This window comes from Panicum hallii, chromosome 7 (assembly GCF_002211085.1).
Source record: "Panicum hallii strain FIL2 chromosome 7, PHallii_v3.1, whole genome shotgun sequence".
In the NCBI taxonomy this organism is placed as follows: domain Eukaryota; kingdom Viridiplantae; phylum Streptophyta; class Magnoliopsida; order Poales; family Poaceae; genus Panicum; species Panicum hallii.
Window position 1 is genome coordinate 39611641 of NC_038048.1, and position 20324 is coordinate 39631964.

General features: G+C 49.1%; 3 protein-coding genes across 3 annotated transcripts; 2 read left to right on the plus strand and 1 right to left on the minus strand.

Moving 5' to 3' along the window:
• The first annotated feature begins 206 nt into the window (after positions 1-206).
• On the plus strand, positions 207-2056 carry LOC112900777. Its single transcript, XM_025969580.1, has one exon. It carries the CDS (start codon positions 207-209, stop codon positions 1854-1856), a length of 1650 nt encoding a protein of 549 aa, XP_025825365.1. The 3' UTR covers positions 1857-2056.
• Positions 2057-3934: 1878 nt separating this feature from the next.
• LOC112900356 lies at positions 3935-6518 on the plus strand. The gene is made up of 2 exons (XM_025969181.1): positions 3935-4250; positions 5931-6518. Exons 1-2 carry the CDS (start codon positions 4030-4032, stop codon positions 6256-6258), a joined length of 549 nt encoding a protein of 182 aa, XP_025824966.1. The 5' UTR covers positions 3935-4029; the 3' UTR covers positions 6259-6518.
• Positions 6519-16967: 10449 nt separating this feature from the next.
• On the minus strand, positions 16968-18995 carry LOC112900280 (transcription factor MYB4-like). The gene is made up of 3 exons (XM_025969084.1): positions 18612-18995; positions 18374-18503; positions 16968-17838 (listed from the first exon to the last, which is right to left on the minus strand). Exons 1-3 carry the CDS (start codon positions 18742-18744, stop codon positions 17286-17288), a joined length of 816 nt encoding a protein of 271 aa, XP_025824869.1. The 5' UTR covers positions 18745-18995; the 3' UTR covers positions 16968-17285.
• Between the last annotated feature and the right edge of the window lie 1329 nt (positions 18996-20324).

A 20324-nucleotide genomic window follows, 5' to 3' on the forward strand; every position in this document is an offset into this window, starting at 1 on the left:
ATCAGCCCCCGATACGCGCCTATTTGCAAGCCCCCGATGGCTCGATGAGTTCGTCTACGTCTCTCCCCGATCTACTACTACTTCTTCCTTGTTGCAGAGTTGTACGCTGACTCGGCCGGAACCTAGCGCCGCCGTCATATACCCGATGCGCGCCCGCCCCGCCAGGTCTCCCTCGCCATAGCGATCTCGCGCGCGACACGTTCACCATGGCCGTCGTCGTCCCGGCGGCAACACACGGCGCGGGCGTCGGCGGCGCCGCCGTCCCTGCTTCCACAACGACCCTCGTCCCCGCGTGCGCCGTCTGCTGCGTCGCCGTATCCGCATGCGCGTCCAGCCTGCTGGCGTACTACGCCACGCTCGGCGTCTCCCTGGCCTGCTTCGCCCGCGCCGTGTGGCCGGATCGCGTCGACGCCGTCCTGGGCCCGCTGGGCGCCCGCGCGCGGCGGGGGCCGCTGCTCGCGCGCGCCGACCTGTGGGACGACCTGCGGAGCCTGCGGGACGCCGCGCGGGCGCATCCGGCGACCGCGCCCGTCTGCGCCGGGGCCGAGGAGTGCGCGCGCCGCGCCCGCGCCGCGGTCACCGGCCGGGCGGACGGCGCGCGGAGGTGGGCGCAGGCCAAGTGGGGCCAGCACAAGGATGCCGCGGGCGCGGCGTGGTTCGTGCTCCGCCTGGCCGGTCGCGTGATCCGTCTCGCCGCGACCGTGATGCTCGACGCCGCGTGGAAGGAAGCTAAAACCCAAGCGCCGGCGGTGCTGGGATACCTGAGAGGCGTGATCCGTGCGATCAGGTCGCCGACGTCGTGCAACGAGGAGGAGGCCGCCGGCTTCGTGTTCAGGGACATCGTATCTCTCGTCGGGATCGGGTTCTACCTCCTGTTCAGCACGCAGTTGATCTTCCGCTTCAGCACCATCAGCGGAACGCAATTCTACGCCGCGTGCTTAGCGTCAGCGTGCGGCTTGGCCATGCTGCTAGCGGATTGGATTGACTTTCCGGACGACGACGAAGCTGGCACAACCAGGGATAGCGCCGACGACGCGGACGACACGACCCAGCAGCGGGAGGGCGCTGCCGGCGAGGCAAGGCTAGACGCGGAGCTCGACGTGCGAGAGTCTTGGCAGTTGCTGTGGGTCCTGATCATCATCGCGTTCTGCTTCGACGCCTTCCTCCTCCACGTCAAGCTCGGCCCGCGGCCTACGGAACTCGCGCTCCTGGCCCTCTGGAACTTCGAGGTGCTCAGTGTTGGCAGGCAAGTCGAGCTGACGCCGGACGACGGCGAGGGAGCCGAGGGCTCGGCAGGAAGCGTGGATGGAGCTGTCGACAAGTGGAGGCGCGGCGCGATGGCGGTGCTTGCAGCGTCCGGCGTCAAGAGCTTTGTCGTCTACCTCGCGCTCGACTTCTACCTGGCCGCGCTCAGCTTTCTGTGGCTTTGCGTCATGGCGGACCTCCTGCTGGTTGAAGAGGACAGTTTTTCGGAGATGGACGAATCGGGAGACGACGAAGATAGGGAGGCGGGGCTTGCTGGCATCGGCGAGGACATCACCGTAGGTGCGGACGAAGGGGCTGATGAGGCGAGGGCAGAGCATTATTCCATCACGAGCTCATCAGAGGATGAAGAGGAAGCCCATACGAGCTCATCGGAGGATGAAGAAGAAGGTTGCGCTCTGAATGAGCATTGCGATAGCTCAGAAGAGCGGGAGCAGCGACGGGAAGAACCGGACGGCAGCAGCCATGGAAGCACGGACGAGGACGACAGCTGGGACTTGGTAGAGATCGACCCGGAGATGCCTGCCAAAGAGAACTGTGGCGCCAATCGGAAGTCGTCCAGGCTTCTTTTCCCATGGAAGTCGGCAGCATGATATCCTGTTGATGCGGCTGATTTATCGTGTTATATCTGAACGTGTGGTGAGATTTTCTAGGTTTCGTTAGGGTTCTTTATATCAAACTTTTCTCAAACTAGATATCTTAAGTCTGTCAGTGGTTAGTTCTCTTAAGTCGACAGCAGTATTACTGACACTTTTACCATTACATTTCCCAGTCACATGTCAACGAAAAAATAGTAACACCAAGTTTTCTTTTTTTTGAGGATCAAGTAGATTGTATGTTTATGCATATCGGCGACCTTTTTTTGGGGCAGCTGCAGCCTTGTAACGTTTGAGTAAGGCAAAGTGGAAGGCACAATGCAGTAAAAGTTAGAAAAAGTTTGATTAAACCATAAAGCTAAAGTGAAATATAATAAGATTATTTCCCAAATATCACGAACCCAAAATACCCATCCGTCGGAAGAAAACTCCAGCCGGGTGGCGGAACGCACCCGCCTAATCCTAGTAAAGGATGGGTTTGGAGGAGACTTAGGAGCGCTAGATCGGTGGACAGATGAACGCAGGAAAGACGCGAGGATTTTAGAGTGGTTCAGGCCGCCGGAGCGTAATACCCTACGTCCACTTTGGTGTTGTGTTAATTGTGTGAGCACGGATGCCCCTAAGTTTGTGTTCGTGTGTCTGAACCTTGTCTTCTAACGAGTGCACTCTCCCTTCTATAGCCCAAGGGGAGTGCTTACATTGAGCCGGACCCCGACAGGTGGGCCTGGCCAACAGGAGCCTGTTCTACGAGAGATACGGAGGTCATCTTCTCGAGCTCCTCTCCGTAGTCCTCTCGACCGAGAAGTTGATGTGCGTATCCACAGCTAGGATATGACCGTGTACAACCTTGTCTTGCACAGTGTCCACTGTCTGCGTTGCCCAACAGTGAAGCCGTGCTGTCACTGTTGGGATGGAACCTCCTGTTAGGCGGTGAAACAACGCTGACCCGTTGCGTGCGTACTGTTATAGCGCACGCCTTGGCTCGCTTATTACAGGCCATCATCACGCGCGCAGCGCCGTGACGGGACTGTACACAGTCCGCGCACTGTGCACGGTGATATGACGCGCCGCCTTCAGGTCAAGCAGGCTACCGTAGTGTCAGCATACCTGCCCCGTGTGTCAGTGGCAGGCCGTTCTTTTTGACTTGGGCACGCCCGGCCCAGCTACCGCATTAAATGCTGGTAGCTGGGGAGGTGACCCGCGAAGGGCCTCCAGCCGCAGGCACGCGGCAGGGCCACTCCCGCTCCCTCTGCAGGACGGCACGTGGAGGCACCGGACCCCTTCCTGGGGGAAGGGAGGTCCGAGCCCTCGAGGCCGGTCGGAGCGGTCTGGCCTGTGATGGACCGGCCATCACACGTGGCAACCCCGGACCTCCCTGGGGAGACCGGGTCCGCGGGGGCTACCCGAGAGCTCTCCAGCCTCCCTAGCGGCGTGGAGGCCCCGGACCTGGAATAGCACGGAGAGGGTCCGGAGACCACGGTCCCAGCTGTCAGGCCCAGGCCGTATGCCTCGTCTCCCAGAAGGTGTGGAGGAGATTACGAATTGTGAGACGCCAAGGGTCTGGACACCCTAGCAGGAGATACTCCTGTCTGTATGTAGCGACACCGTAGAATAAGATGTTTACCATCTTCCATCCAATGTCTTCAACTCTCGTGCTCTCCTAATTTATATCAACGGCAAGTCTTTTGAGGTAGAGTAGAGCGACACGTAGATCGATAAAAAATCATAAAGAAGAGCTGCGCTTTACTGAAAAACGCACTTCCAAACACCTGTATTTACTTTCTATACTTAGCGCTGTCGTCTCCTTCACCTGGAGCTGGGGCTGCAGAATATGTGAAAAGTTGAAGGGAGGAGAAGAAAATCTCACACCCGTGGCATGACTAACGACAGGTATGGGCCCGGCGCATCTTGTTGTGGGCCGGTGCACGCTCCTTCAGAGGAACCGATCTGTGTGCGAGAGAGAGAGAGAGAGAGAGAGAGAGAGAGAGAGAGGGAGGGAGGGAGGACAGTGTCCGCATTTCAAACTGGGCTCCATAAAGTCTGTCGCCTGTAGGATAAGCAGCAAACCTGCAAGCGAGCAACCAGTAGAACTGCACAACAGCAGGGTGGAGAGGGAGGGGGAGAGAGAGAGAGAGAGAGAGAGAGAGAGAGAGAGAGAGAGAGAGGGGAAATGGGTTCACCGGCGCCGCGCCGTCCTCTAGCTCTCGCCTGGTTCATCCTCATCTGTTCATCCTTCTGGGCAGCAAATGGGATGTACGGCAGGGTCCGTATGGCGGCGGCGGAGGAGGGGGAGGGCAGGAGGATGCGGCTGCACACCGACGGGAGCCGCGGCGACGCGCACGCGTGGCCGGGGTACCTCTACACCCGAGCAGTTGGGAGATGCACACCCCAGTAAGCAACTCAGCATACTACTCTCAACCCCGTTCTTGAATCAATGTAGCGCCTTTCTCATGCGGATGTTAAGAGGATTCGATTTTTAGTAGGTTATTTCAGCAACTTTCGATGGTCATTAGGTCAGTGTTTACTGTTCAGTTAGACATGTAATCTGTTCTAAAAATGGAGATAGACAAGGGACTGAATCGTGGGATGTTCGTGCGTATAAATCTTTTCAATACTGGTCAAGAAAGTGGATGGTTTCAGGTTAGATGCGCATATACTACAATGTAGGAACTGACAGCTCTGTAGCTTACCCAGCTGGAAGTTTGGGAATGAGAAGGAATTAAAAATGGTAGCCATTTTTGTTGGGTGGTGCCAAGGCGTGTTCCAAAAATTTAACCTTTGTTCAGGCTTACTGCTTGTGCAAAGTGACCACTTCTGGGAGTGGGTAGATCTAAAATAGTTGTCGTTTCAGCCTAACAATTTCAGTCAAAGGCGCATAAGATTGTTCTGCACTCCTTTGCGAGCCCACTAATACCTCAAATGTCCTTTTCTGAAATCCCTTTTCGTACACTCCATTCCAACCTAAATTCTTGAGCGTACAATTCCATGGAATCAGCCTGATAAGCTGTACAGCACTTGCCCCATGGAGTACATTTTGACATTTGAACATGAAGTTAGGGTGTTGTCTGGTCAGGTAGAAAGCATCTGATCCAACCGAAAAATGTTGTTGTAATAATGTATTTCCTGTGGCAATCATGTCACGTGGTATAGGAGTATCTCCAAGTGGTGCCTTTTTGCTTCCTCTAAGTTGGCCATTGTGAATGTGCAGCCATCATAAACAGCTCCTAGCTTAGTCTCGTGGCATCAGGACCATTCACATTGGTTTCATTAATTACATGAATCTATGAACGTTTCGTTAATCTCAAGCTTTGGTTGTTGAAGTTGTCCTGTTGTGGGGCGTCTTGTCATGAAGAGAAGTGTTGTGACATTGTGGGGCGTTCTCTGCAATAGATGCACTACTATCATAGCCTCTGCGTGATTCAATTTTGGGGATCACAATTAGTACCTTCCAATTGTAGTTATTTTCAGTGACAAGTAAGTACAATGGCTAAAACTACCTGCAGGTGCAGCTTGGTAAAAAATCAATTTCTTGAAATTTTGAAGAAATTAATCATAGTTATGGCCTTAACTGTACCGGCAACCTTCTAATTGCTAAACAATAGGAGTCCTACTGTCCAAAACTTGGCTTGGAGCTTTTACAATCAAACAAGACTTGGGAGCATATTCCTTTTCTTTTATCATAGTTATTTGTTTCTGATACTCTTTCTGTATGGAAAAGAACTTCATTTTCAAAATTTTCCTCAACACCATCTACTTGTAAGTGGCTGCCACCTGCCAACACTCTTAGTATTTGTTAAGATGGCTGTTGATTCTCTTGCCTCTTAACTCTCAATCAATACATAGATTTTGTGATTTGCCATGTCAAAAGATCATGAGCTGCCACAGTGCGCTTGTATTTTATGAAGGAAACATTTTAAGGGAGAGGGATAAAATCTGCAGTACATTATCAACATTTTGTTTATATTGCATTTTAAGGATGAAAGCAGCTTGATTGAGGTTCCTAGCCATCTTATGTCCAACTAGTCATTAAACAGAAACAAAGAAATCTCATATCGTGCAAGTACTCTGCAGATTCTGGAGCAGTGGAGCTGAGCCATGGCCCAACATCGCGCCTCAGGAAGCAGCTGTCTCAAAGGTCTTTGGCTCTAGGTCGGTTGAGAGGTACGGGCCACGCCTCACCCTGCTGGAAGCAACCATGAGAACAGACGACATTGGCGGCAGTGCCTTTGTCAAGCTGGTGAAGCAAGGAAGTGCTGCTCTCCTTAATGCCTACACGAGGAGGGGTTTCCCTTTTGATTCCTGGGAGGTGAAGGCCTTGCTGTTAGAGGCACTAGTGTCTGAGGAGGCTGCCGCGGTTCAAGCAGAGCGATTTGAGCAGGCGAACCAGTCTTGCATTTGATGAATGAAATGATGATGATGCTGGAGCTTCTGTCCCTGCTTGGAAGCTGTATCAGAAGGGCGATAGTGTATTGTGTTTGTAGTAGGTCACCACTTCTGTGACTTTGGGTGTTGAGGTCTCTGAAGAGGGATAAAATCTGTAGTACATGGTTATGTGCACTGATGGCTTTCATGTAATGTTACGTGCACTGATGTGTAGACCCTAATGTATGCACTGTACTTTTGGTTCTGCATCGTCAATGGAAGTTCTGTATTGTCGCATCGATGTGTTATCGTGTTCCTGATGCAACCTGATGCTTTCTCAGCTCGTCATGGAACCGAAAAATCTGATTACAAACAAGGTAACATCATCCCAAAAAACGACCACAATATGTCACCAATACAAGCGAACAAGGCTGCGAGCCTAATTTGCTACTCATTGATCAATCCTATCCGAGGAGCTGTTCACCACGATTCCTCTCTTCAGAGGGTAGAAGCATCATCTTTCCTAGCCTTCACTGATCTTGTAGCGGTATCTCCAGCGTCTGTGATGTCCGACGTCACAATCTTCCCTTCATCGAGGTGCTTGTACTATCAGCTTCTTTGCTTCCAAACTGCTTCCCGCCCCCGCACCCCCCCCCCCCCCACACCCCTCCCAATGCTCCTGCCGCAACACACAACAGAAGACAACAATGTCAAGGACTTCAGATTCACTCGGATTTTTACTATTAGCAAGGCCTGACACAGTGGCAGACCCATGCATCTAATGGAGCCTGGGCAAAGCTTAAGCAGAGTGCTCTCTGTACTCTGTTCCCAGGTTGCAGCTACAGAGGGCTGATTTAAACGGGTGGTAGAATAAAGTTTCTTCGCGATATTGCATTAGAGCCCGAGCAGGCGCCCAGGATCGTCGGGTCCTAGGTCCGCCTCTGGCTCGGCAAGTAAGATAGCACACATTGCAATAATAGAACAACTAGTGTTTCGGCTTTTTAGTATAAGAAAACAAAGTTTCATATAGAATACAAAACAGAGACATCGTGAAAGCTGTGGCACAGCCACCTTACCTTGTATTATTGCTTCAGTTTGCACTTCAGATACCACAGAATCAGTGGTTCCATTGCTGAAAGCGCTGAGGTTAAAAACAATGGTTATTGACATGTGTACAAGGGATTCAAGAATCATATGTTACGCCAACTCTTTTTAGGAAATGCAATAAATAACACACCACCAATTGAAATGAGTGACTTAAAAGAAAGAAAGATGGACCTGCAAAGCTTTTGTTTATCTCCACTCTGCACAAAATAATGAATTAACATAATTACCCAATCCTTTTAGAATATCATAAAGTTTAATTAGCAGAATGTTTTTCTAGGACTGTTTTATCAATTTATTTTTATTCCATTTCTACCCGCCCCGTTGAAAGAACTAATCGCCAAAAGGGCCACCAGCTTTCCCAAAAAAAGGGAGATCCCCACCAGCTTTCTCCCAAAAAAGTAAGGGGAGATCCGCTGCTTACTGCTCACGGAAACATCCGACTTTATCATCAAGTCGTCAGCCTATCTTTCTGATCTCATTCGTTTTCCGATCGCGTAAAAACATAAAAAAATAATGTGAGAATGTAGTTACATATGTGAAAAAAGTCAATATCTCTCTATCTATTCTCTATTTCACCCGATCCGATAGTACCCGTTTTTTGAACATCCAGTGCCAAAGTCACTAAATGGGTAAGTCACCAATCCAATCCCTTTGACAAATCGGGTGTCATATTAGATATTTAAAAAATTCATAAAATAGACAGCGACATGCAGAGAACCAGTTGAACATTATCATGATGGGGTTACAAAACGAGAGTTATGACTTCCTTCTTGTAAGGCCCTAGAATTGGCTGCAAGCTGTTAAGCAAAGTGTAAATATGAAAAATATAGTTGTTGTTATTAGATTTTACAGATAAATGAGATGTACACTACTGATTAGAGAATTTAGAACCAACCCATAAAGGTTGATTTGCCAGCACTTTGGAGTGTATTTAGAACCAACCTATAAAGGTTGATTTGCCAATACTTTGGAGTGTAGTACGGCAGATGGTGCTTCCCTTCAAACTCAGGGCATTGTAGGGCTAAATCCTATGACCGTTTTGCAACCAATTGCCAGATCTGAACCCAAGCTGCGTAATCCCTACAATAGAAGAATTTGATGTCCAATGATTGCTAAATTGATTGTGTTGCAACAAGCAGGAGTCGGGTCAGAGTAGTTCTCTAGTGCTTGTTCAGACACCTTCATGGTGACTAGCTAGTCCTGGAGAGTGGAAACTATAAGCAGTTGGATATGCACGATGGCGGCTAATGGAGTTAATTGGTGGGAAATAGCAATTTTGTCAATACTAATAATGACTGGAATATTGATAATATGACTATAGTGGTATTGGTGCTTATTTGCATATTAGTTCTAAATGGTGCTTTGAAACATCTTCATGGTTTAGTAGTGCTTGCATTGCCAACAATAAGACCCAATAATATAGAATTTGGAATTGCTTGACATTATTCTGAAGAGGTTTGTTGTTGAGGTCATTCGTGAATTGACCATTATCTAGAAAAGTATTTTGAGATCATGAGGTGATCTTCCAAATATCATTCTCGTTTTCAGATAAGTGGGATCCAAGTATTCTAAATTTTATTATCCTAATTTTGCAAGTAGGAAATGCTATAATTTCGCAGACACTCAGGAGGTGGATGTGTATTACTCTACTCTGGCAGATGAATCAACATGTACTATGTTAATAGCTATTTACCAGCTAGTGTGTGTCTTCTGCTTATCATCCTAAATTAAGTTGTGTGAAATATTATGATTATCATCCTAAATAAAGTTGTGAAATACTATTTCCATTTTCTAATTATTATATATCAATCATCTGCTACTTACCTCTCATCTTGTCATTGATTTGCAACCATATCAATATGTCATGTACCTAAGGGCGTAAATAGCTGAAGCATATCTTTTGGACAATTTAATCAGCACATGTATCTCGCTGATTGTGTCAGTTAGCCACAATAGTCTTTATTAGTTTTGTTCAAAATAGCCTTCAGTCAGCTTACTTCGTTCCATATATAGTATTTAATTGATATGCATTTCTATTAGTTATCTTGATCGTGCAAGTTGGAAATTAACGTGGTCCTAACAGCCACTAAGATAAGGAGTTGCACAAGAACAAGACTTGCCTTTATTGCAACACAATAATAGTACATAAGAGCATACAACACTCTCCTCTTTAGTTGCTAGGCTAGCACTCACCCTTCTCTCTTACTGTCTCCTACCTAGCACTACCACCCTTGCTTTGATATGCCATACTCATGGTTGAATACCATGGTAAGGGTGGGGACTCTATTTATAGACGAAGGGGGATCATGGTATTGAGATAAACGTCCCCTTTGTAGAGAATTTCTAGATGATCTAATATTTTTCTAATTTTATTTATTACTAATTTTATAGTGCTCCATGAAAATATCTTGTTCTGACGTGGTGGAGAACACTTTAAAAGATTGACATGCATTCTTTTCAACAGTCCATGTATCCATGACACTTGCAGGATGAGCCCTGAGGAACTGGACGAGGCCGCGGCAATTCTGCAGGCGCGCAACAACCAGTTCAGGTAGTAGTTATAGCTGCTAACAAAATCAATCTCTAATAATAGGCACATACAGATGCAGCTTGTAAAATACCCAGCACACGATGCATACATGTAGGTCGGCCATGGAGAGCGGCAGGTTCGCCGTCCTGGTGCTGGATACCTTGGTGGCGGCAAACAGGTGGCTGGACCTCGCTGATTATATTACCTGGGCAAGTTACCATGCCGCGGACTCGGTCCTGCCGGCGCTCAGCCGGAGGACGTCCACGCACAACTGTTCCTCTCGCCGCACACTCTGTACGCCTACGAGCTGGTTGCCGGCGGGGACAGAGACGCCGCGAAGGGACACTTCGCCCTGTACATGCATGGCGCCGCTCAGGGCAGCATGTGCAGACGGCTACGTCCGCAACCTGTGCAAGCTTGAGGCTTTCCAAAGGAAGAGGGAGCCGAAGCCAATGTGGATGTTCGGTGAGCTGGTACACGGCTCAGTTTTGGTTTTGCCTTGTGCTTTTGTTTTCAAGCGTTGATGTGGTAAGTCGACTTGTGTTTTTTTTTTCAAGCGCTGTTGCTATGGTAAGTTGCACACTTGCACTTGGCTGCCAGTTCTCAGGTAATTACTGGCCACCACATCACACAAGCTACCTGCTGTCGGCTGGGCTTGGATGTTCTTGTACATACATATCACGCTCTCAGCCAGCTCGCCTCGACGATCTATCCCTGCTGCTGCTCCAGTAGCATTTCCGGGCGGCACACTGGCGGCTTCACGGGAGATGTTCCTCCAAATTTGTCCCTGAATACTTTCACAGCTTTAAAGCGTGGCACTGTTACTGACACTGATCACGGATGAATGCTTTGCAATGTGTGTGCTTGCTTGATGACCAGGAAAGACACGATTGCTGCGCCAAAATTCACCAAAGCAGCCAATCACATAGCAAGCAGTGTTAACTGATTTTTGGTCGCAGATGGAGTAGTACTGTACCTAGTACAGGTGAGTGCGCCTTCTATGGGAAGTGCAGCGACCGTCTTCTATTCCAGCCAAACACTACAGGTCATTGCCAACGAGTAGCCCGTCTTCATATAGCAAGCCGAGCATAGCTTCGTTGGTGTGGCTCCCAGCTATGGATCGAGCGCACCTGCCCGGGTCCGAACCTGGCATGCGTGCTTGCTGGGACGCGGCTCCTCTACAGCGCGTTCCAGGCCGCCACGTTGGCACCGGTGGATCCATTTGTTAGTCTTACCTAGTGAAAAAAAAAATATGATTAAGAGTCTGGTAATGAATAAAGGGGAATCCTTTTCCCACCCGTTGACCCTGCGGGAAAAAAAACTGGTACAGGTGAGTGGCCGAACCGAACGGAAGTGATCGATGTTCCCAGATGGCCACATCGACGTTCCCACTTCCCAGGTAGAGTAAGACGGTCGGCTCGGCGCACGGCTTTGCTTCTCGCGGGTCGACGACGGGTTACCGGACCAGTGGTCGGCCCGGCCGGCGTGGGCATTTGGGCTCTCGCGTCTCGTGGGCGTCCGAATTATGTGCCCAGGGAGATGAGAGAGGTGGCTGGTGGGGGATGCATTTGGGCTCACCTCGCATTGCATTGGTGCAATGGGCCAAGAAGAGCTTATGGCCGCCCAAGGCAAAACGTAATGCATACACAGATCTTAAAATTAACGAAATCCCGTATGTTTCTATCTCTGCATACATCTGCGAAAGCCGAAAGACCAAACAGGTAGATCTTATAAAATTAACAAAATAACCATAATCTCGTTGCGGATGGACTTGCCACCTACTAAACCGACTCAAACTCAGGACCAAATTGCGGATAACCACACTCTCCTCTGCCATGCAAGACAGAGACAGACTAGGAAGATTGGGGCAACAGGTCTATAGCTCTTCTTCAGAAACAAAAGATCTTCAGGCGACGTTTGACGCGTCAACGGCTGTATGTATGTATGTATGCACCCGTCCAGGAATGCAAAGTCCGATACAGCCGCCGCTATCATCGAAACAGCTCCAGCCTCCAGCTACAATCCATGCCAAGTTGCGAGACAGTTCGGAAGACGATGCAAGCAAGCAAGGGATGCGCTGTGCCTGTGCGTGCCCAGACATGCCGGTCTATCCCGGCACGCGTTGCCAGCCGGCCAGCAGCCGCCGAGCCCAGCGTTAGCTCCCCCGTCGACCACGCACACATCACCACCTTCATTGCACGTAGACGTCGCCGTCCGTCGTCCATCATCGACACCAAGCTGCTAGCAGCTTTCTACAGTGCGATCAGGCCCCAGCGCACATGACGAACGAAGAGGAACCCCTGAAAACGAACGGGCTCGCCGCCGTTCCTTCTCATTCTGACGCGAGTACTCATGTGGCACGAGTGCACGGCGCTGCCTTTATGAGGGTCGTTGTCCTTCTTTCCCTCTTCCTGCTTCGTCGGTGAGTTGTTATAAGGGCAAACGCAATGGCTATTGTCTAACCTAATCTTAAGGTGGATCCTGAAGTCAGTTGGTAATAACTATTGTAATTCCTGTGACATTGGAGGTCTGAATTGACATTAGATGTGGGGTCCGTATGTGAATAAAAAAATCCAAATCAAGACATACAGTCCGCTGGTCATGTGTGTGAATGAGTGAGAGCTAGAGGAGATGAGAGAGAAACTGTTTGTTTATTCCTTATGGCTACATCTTAGCATTTTAATATTTTTTTCTCTATTGCTTTAGTTCTCCAGGGACTAAAAATAAGTTCCACACTGTTTGGTTCTAGGGACTTGAGTCATTAAATATGATGGTGTAAAGTCAGTTTTACCCCTAGTGCAAAGTTATTAAATGGGTTGGGAGGGTGAGTGCGGGATGGGGGTGGGGGGTGGGTTTTGGGTCTTGTAAACGAGGGGTACCCCATAGCAAAAACTTCTATTGTATTGTTGTGACTTATGAGCTTATAGACTATATATCCAATAAATATATCCAATAAGTCATCATGTTTCGTATTTTAGGGACTTATTGAGACTTAATTTAAATTCCTAACTATAAGCCACATCAAACTAAATAGGGCCTTATAGTGCAGCTCTACAATGGCTATTGCCTCTTTATTTATTGCCTAATGCCACCTTTTTTTTACCACATTGTGGCTGTCCTAAGTATATATGCTAACGGTATCGGAGAATCGCTAGAAGCTGTCAGTGCATCGATAGATGCCTTGACATGTACGCGATGCGTACGCACAGCGGTCAGTTTCAGGCTCCGGAAAGCGTCGTCATCTTTTCATGCGATGGCAGGCAGGAAACGAGAAAATGATGTTTTAACTTGCAAAAAGTGATTGATCCTTGATGTCTATGAGGACGTCAATAAGAAAAGAAAATGGGGGCAAATAATGCATGGACACTGTGTCAGCAGGTGCTGGACATGCTTGCGTGCGATTACGAAGAACAATTATGTAGCAGAGGAGATTTCTGCACCTGCTTTTGATTCGTCAGGCATAATGACAAAACACCGGACAGAGAAGTTTCAGCGGCCCAAACCCTGAGGCTCCTGCTGCTGGTCATCACAGTTCTGATGCCTCGCACCGTCTGACCTCGCCGACACCGTCTCAACGAAGAAGGGCTGCGAGGCTGTCTGTGTTGGAGTGTCGAAATCGCTGTATGTCTCTGCATGCCAACCTGTAGGTGCTACCTGAACAAATATCAAACCATGCCAAGACGGCGACAGATATATAGGCGCCAATAAAAGTAAGATGTTCTACAGAGCGGTAGACTTCCGATCCGATCCATGTCATTAGGCAGTCCAACTTCGATTGCCAATTGAAAAAATGATTTCTTCTTGCTAAAGCAGTGGCATTTTGTCAGATGCTCTGAAAATTTCCAAACCTGATCTGACCATATCTTCTACTGAAAGGTCAGCAGCTACGACCTGAAACTCCCCTAGTCAATATGGTCATCGCCATCGGACATCACAGCCTAGATATTATCCTACATATGACTAAGAGGACAAGACTACAAGTAACTATACAAGACTAGCTAGGAGTTAGAGAAGGTTGAAATCAACGTGTTACGCGAGCTGCTTTGCAACTCCATTTCCATTCGTCGTCCATTCCTCCGTGTAGTCGACTTGTGGCGCGTTTTTGTTTGACCAAAGAAACATGATGTACTCTCCTCAAAAAAAAGAAACATGATGTAGCGAAGAGGGATCAGCTATCCTTACGTTTTACGGCTGTATTTCGGGACCAGTATTCACCGGAAACTCCTGCAAGATGATCTCCATTCCCAGTTCAGAAATAGACAGTGGAGCATGGCTTCTATTGGTTGGATCTTGTTCCTCCATAGATATATCTCCAAACGTGGCTGCTATTGGATCCTGTTCCTGTGACTAGTACCTGTTTGCGTTGGCACATCGTCCATCTGTCAATCATGTTCCCCAACTGTTTTCTAAAGATTTTTGAACAACTTCCTATTGTCTGCACCAAGCAACACACTTGCTTCCAATAAACTACCAGAAAGAAATCAAGCAAAATGTACTACACAAATAGAACTGTTGAGCGGTTCCCTGATTAGCATCAGCAACAGGATTAGCGGTACAATCATAATCGATATTTTTATTCAGGTGTCGTTGCAAAGAAGTAGACTTTTCAGAAAAGTTAGCGTACACCATCATGACTTCAGCAAGGTTCGTCTTATGTAACGCTAAAGGCAACGCACTTCCCTGTCGATCATAAAAAATATATCGAAGAAACCGACAAATTAACCAGCGCACGTCTCAAAATTTACAATTATTTCTGAAAAAGCAGCGGCTGCTTGCATTGGGATCACATGTTTTTTGCTGGTAGGGTGTTAGTGGCACAATCATTCCATCGTTACAGACTTCTTCATCACCAATTATGCACACACATGTTAGATGTGTAGTGCTGTAACCACACTATACTCTCCATGGGATGACACTGACCTTTGTGATGTATGCTGGAAGGCTTGAAGCTGACTCCAGCTATGGCCGTGAAACTTTTTAGGTTTCCCTTCTCCAGCTTGCATGCATGTTCTTTGTTTGGGTGAATTAATGCACGATTAGGCCACTGTTGCTATCCCTCGTTAACCTACTTTTTTAGTTTTTGGTGCCTGCAATAAGTAACAATGACATGCCTATGTTTACTCTCCCACACCACGGATCACATATATCTATCCCTCCAAGATTTTGTTAGTGGAGTTGGTCTAATCAAGGTAGAAATTCCTACACCTCAACTTTTGACTTCTACTTAGAGATATCGTAGTTAAATCATCACAACAATATTTGTTGAATGCATTTTTTTCTCTGAAATATAGGTGTATTGTTGAGTGCAGGATCACTTGTTCATATGGCTGAGGAAAGTCCAAACATTTCTGTGCCTTTTTGATCTGGTACTGTCATTAAGAAGAATATAGTTTGAACTAACACATGAAAGGACAAACCTTTAGAAGCATATCATTGAGCTAATAGCAGCCACCTCCTCCACTAGCATCGGACAATGGAATTTAACCTGAACCTACGGTGATAGCCTAGTTTCAGGCTTTCACCTATGGTGGAATATTGTAAAGTAGTTAACATGATCTATCCATATTCCGTAGCCAATTCATTTTGAATCTCAGATGTTGCTTAGACCAATAATTACAGATGGTACTCGAGGCTACCCTTTCTAGCATGGACCATTGGTGATTCCTACATTGCCTTTTGGATTTTATTAGGCAGCAAGAAAAGCATGCAGAACTCTGCTTCTTCTTGTTTTTTTTTTAACCATGAGGGGGAATGGACACCATTGCAAACCACTTGGATGAAGGGAAAAAAATCCATCAGCTATTACGCTTGTAGATTTAGCTTGTACTACAACATGATTGGACCGCGGATGATTTTTTTTATTTGTGAAGTCAAGTTACTGAAGTAGTATTGCATACGTACCAGTAAAAGTTTTTATTTTTCAGCAGATTAGTCTGCAGTAGTGGCGGCAGTGCGGCAGCTGCCACAGGAATGTTTTATTTATCGCCGGTGCACGTGCCATTTTTCAAGTTTGGTTCTTCTTCTTTGTAGTAACCTGTAAACTGATGAGAACTCCAATACATCTTGAACTATTTCTCTTTTTCAATTTTACGTACTACTTGTCCGTAAGCTAATTACTATGTCAGCTACTAGAAATTTTACAAGACGAAACTTCCTTTAGACCTTTCGAACATTTTTTACATCAGCAGTACGTCATGTTTATGTCTGCACCAATTGATATGTTTTCTGCATTCCAGATATGGATCTAGTTCTTTATGCCCTAAACTCGTATTCAGTAAATGCCTTTTCAACCTTCAATGCAAAGGATAAATTCCGTGTCCTACACTCTACTTGTCTACTCGGGCAATTCCTTTGACTTGACCAGCTAGAATATAATGTGGAGGTGTTCACATCTTGCTTTGGACCAATGAGCAATTCTTACTAAAGATATGCATTGTATATTCATTTAAAAAATGATGTGATCCATGCAGCGTATACGATCCAGATCATTAAGGGTCCCCCTGTTGCGATGCTCATGAAACTGTCGGCGATAATTAGCAGTGTATTCCACTCATCTAGAACAGCTCAAAAGGCATCCTCGACAGTACAGTATCTGAACCCTCGCGTAAACAACGCATCAGGAGACCTGCTTGTACAATTGGAGACTGTTCCCTTCTCTATCAATACCAGATCGGCAAAGCTCTTGACGTGCTTTTCAAAAAAAAGAAAAAGAAAAAGAAAAAAGAAAATGGAGACTATTGGCATAGCTTAAACATGAAAGGCACAGGTTGGAATAGAAAACTGGCGGCGCCAATATGTATCTGTGAATCAGCATCGCACATGTTCTTCGTTTACTTTTCCAGATCAAACCAATCAGCAGGAGACAGCCAGATCTGTCATCGGCATTGTTTATCTGTAAATCACCCAAAAGAAATGCTCCTTTGGTTTGTCCCGGTCTCTGAACACATGTTTTTCGGAATTTTCCTTAAAGGTAGTTACCATTTCACCTCAGCTGCGACAAAAGCGTGCACTGGAGAAGAACAGCAGATCGCAGGACATGAGCCGTACACTGGTTCAGCGTTGGCATGATGTGATCTCGCAACCGAACACGAGTGGCATACAAGGTAAGCTGAAGCAACCAGTTTGGTGAGGCACAGTCCATTTCCGGTGATGGCTATTGTACAAAGAAATCTGCACGTCGTGCAAAAGAATTCTTCTCATCAGGACGCATGGTTTCGATCACCGGTATCTTCTCGATCATCTTTATATACAAGAAGGTAAACAAGATCGATCAAAGTGGCATGGCACGTCGCGTTCTTCCTGCCTAGTTCCGTCGCGGGCACTCTTTCTCTGTTAGATGCGTCCCCTCCGATGCAAGATGACAAATCGAGAGAGAAAAAGAACGATGAATCAATTAGCCAAGGAACTGAAAAACTCTGCGTCTCTCTCTAAATCTGCGGCAATTCTTGTTGCACGTCGCCGGACTCCATGAACACTCTGAGCCAGTAGTCCATGTCGTCGGCGGCGCCAGCCGGCGCCGAGGTGGCCGCGGCGCCGAACGCGTCGCAGGGCTCCATGGGGACGTCGAAGCTCTCCAGCGGCATCGACAGCGTCTCGGACCAGAAACTCTCGTCGAACTGGAACTCCTCGGCGTCCGGGCAGGACGAGGTGAAGCTCTCCTCCTTGGGGAATCCGGGCGAGCTCCCCGTGTTGCCCTGCTCCGTCACGGACGACTCGGTCACCGACGACGACGCGGACCGCTCGGGCGACACCGGCGCGGCGGCGGCCGCCGGGAGGGCAGCGGCGGCCGGCGCCCTCCTCGCGCCGCCGCGCTTCGTCGCCGGCCCCGCCGCGGGCCTGCGCTTCTTGCCGCCGCCGCCCGCCGGCGCCTCGTGCGCCTCCTCCTTGGTGGGCTCGAGCCGCTTCTTGAGGTGCGTGTGCCAGACGTTCTTGATCTCGTTGTCCGTCCGCCCCGGCAGCCTGGCGGCGATCGCGGACCACCTGTGACCAAAACAATTCAGAGCTCATCAGTGACTGCAGGATTTCATTATCTACCAGATGACATGTTCTATGCTATCTCCGCTGCGTGATTTGATTCCCCCGCTACTGGAATCGCACGCAGTTGTTTAGCACCATGTGCATGTTTTTCTTTTCACCGCGCTGAAATCTAGGCTCTGCAGGCAGCACTTGCCCTGCTCCTGCTCGTCGCCCACGGGCGAGAGCGGCCAAAGGAGATGGAATCTCCGGCAGATCTCGCGCATCATCAGTGACGCGAATTAAACTAGTGAACAAGTGGGTGCCCTGCTAACACACTTGGATTTTCTTTCTCGTCGGCCTCGAGGAGGGGGACCCATGAGGATAATGTATTGTATGCCCGCCCCCACAGGAGCAAGGAGGAAGACGAAGAATAAGCCTTTGCCTTTCTTCTTTGCGGTTGAAGCAACAATCATTGCTGCTCCAATTTAGCAAAAACTAAAAAAGGCAGCAATGGGAGAAAAGGGAAAGAAAAGGAGGCAGGATTGGTGAGCAGCGGTACCTGTTGCCGAGCTGGTCGTGGAGGCGGATGATGGAGTCCTCCTCCTCCTTGCTGAAGTTGCCGCGCTTGATGTCCGGGCGCAGGTAGTTGATCCACCGGAGCCGGCAGCTCTTGCCGCATCGCAGCAGCCCTGCAGAAGCAGCAGCATCAGAACATCTCGTCAGCGCTGCCTCGCCGGCGGCCGGAGATAGCTGGCTATCTAGCTAGCGCGAGACGGCGGGTCGGGTGGGTGGCTCACCGGCTTGCTTGGGCAGCGCGCGCCAGTTGCCGTGGCCGAAGCGCTGGATGTGGGCGACGAGGACCTTGTCCTCCTCCGGCGTCCACGGCCCCTTCTTGAGGCCCATCTTCTCGCAGCACGGAGCCCTCCCCATTGCGGTCGATCTCCCTCTTCTGTCTGTTGTGTCGAGGCGTGCGTGCGTGCGTGTGTGTGTGTGTGTGTGTTTGCTGCCTTCCGCTTGTCTTTGGGGACGGGAGCACTGTCCTCTGGTCGAGCTGCAGGGCAAGGGTGGAGTCGCGAGGGCGCCCGGATATTTATGCTCGGCGCCGTAGCGCTGCGGGCACGTGCGAAATGCCCCACGCCACGCAGGTTCGCGGAAAGTGGATCCCTTGAATGGGCCAAGTGGGACATAATTTTCACTTCGTTTGTGGTTTTTTTTTTCTCTTTGGATCTTTTAACTGCTAGCAGTAGGAATACGGATGGGTTTATCCGTAAGCCCCTCAAATAGGCCATTTTTAGCATGCATCGCGGGAACAGGCCACCCGGGTTGAAAGTGAAAATCACCAAAAAAAATTTGGTTAAATTATCTCAAAACCAATCCACTTGACTTAACAAATAACCTACTTACAGGCCCGCGGACAAACCCGCTTCCATCCCAGTAGATGGGCAGATCTGATCACCCACAAATTCATAGTACCTTGAACCTTCGCCTTGCTGTATTCAAAAATTCATTTGCTTATCCTTTCCTATAAAGGCTCAAAAAATGTTTGCCATCGTGGTAAGAGAGTCTTATAACATGGATTGAGACAATCTTCAAAACTTCCTAAACTCTAATATCTTTATGTGAGTAGGAGATGACAACAATAAGAACACCTAAAACAACTTGCAAGCATCCAAAACCATATTAACCTTCGTAAGCCACAGAAAAACCCTCCTATTATTTTATTTAAGGAGAAGGTCCATTTTATTATCTCGAACAATTTCACTTTATTTGTTTCACTCCAATTTAAAAAGGTTGGCTCAATTTATGTCCAAAATAATTTTAGTTGGTCCAATCTACCTCCTCCTTAGTGAGGTATGTCTTTTTTCCCCTCCATGTATAAGATGGGTTTCTGGTTCATGATTTGTGGGGTGATAAGGAACACGACATACTATGCTAGAAAAATACTCCTTAACATATGTGATGATTCTATGGGTGTGTTCGTTTCGTACTAGAGGGGTCTAAAATATAGATGGATAAATTAAAATATAGATGGATAAATTAGAGGTATAAACATTTTAGAGTCTACTTAGAGGGGCGTTCGTTACCGGGGCGTCTAACGCGCGCACGCGGGGAGGAGCAGGGGCGCGGCGCGGCTTGCGGGGAGGAGCAGGGGGCGGGGCGGCGGCGCGCGGGGGAGGAGCGGGCGGCGCCGGCTAGGAGCGCGAGGGCGAAGAGGAGCGGGAGGGCCGCGGGCGCAGGCGGCGGGGGGGCCGCGGGCGCAGGCGGCGGGAGGGCCGCGGGAGCAGGGGCGGCGGCGGGGGAGGGGCCGCGTCGGGGGGCGCGGGCGGGGGCGCCGCGGCGGAGGGGCGGAGCAGGGGCGCCGCGGGGGAGGGGCCGCGGCGGGGGAGGGGCGGCGGCGGGGGAGGGCCGCGGGCGCAGGCGGCGGGGGAGGGGCCGCGTCGGGGGGCGCGGGCAGGGGCGCCGCGGCGGAGGGGCGGAGCAGGGGCGCCGCGGGGGAGGGGCCGCGGGCG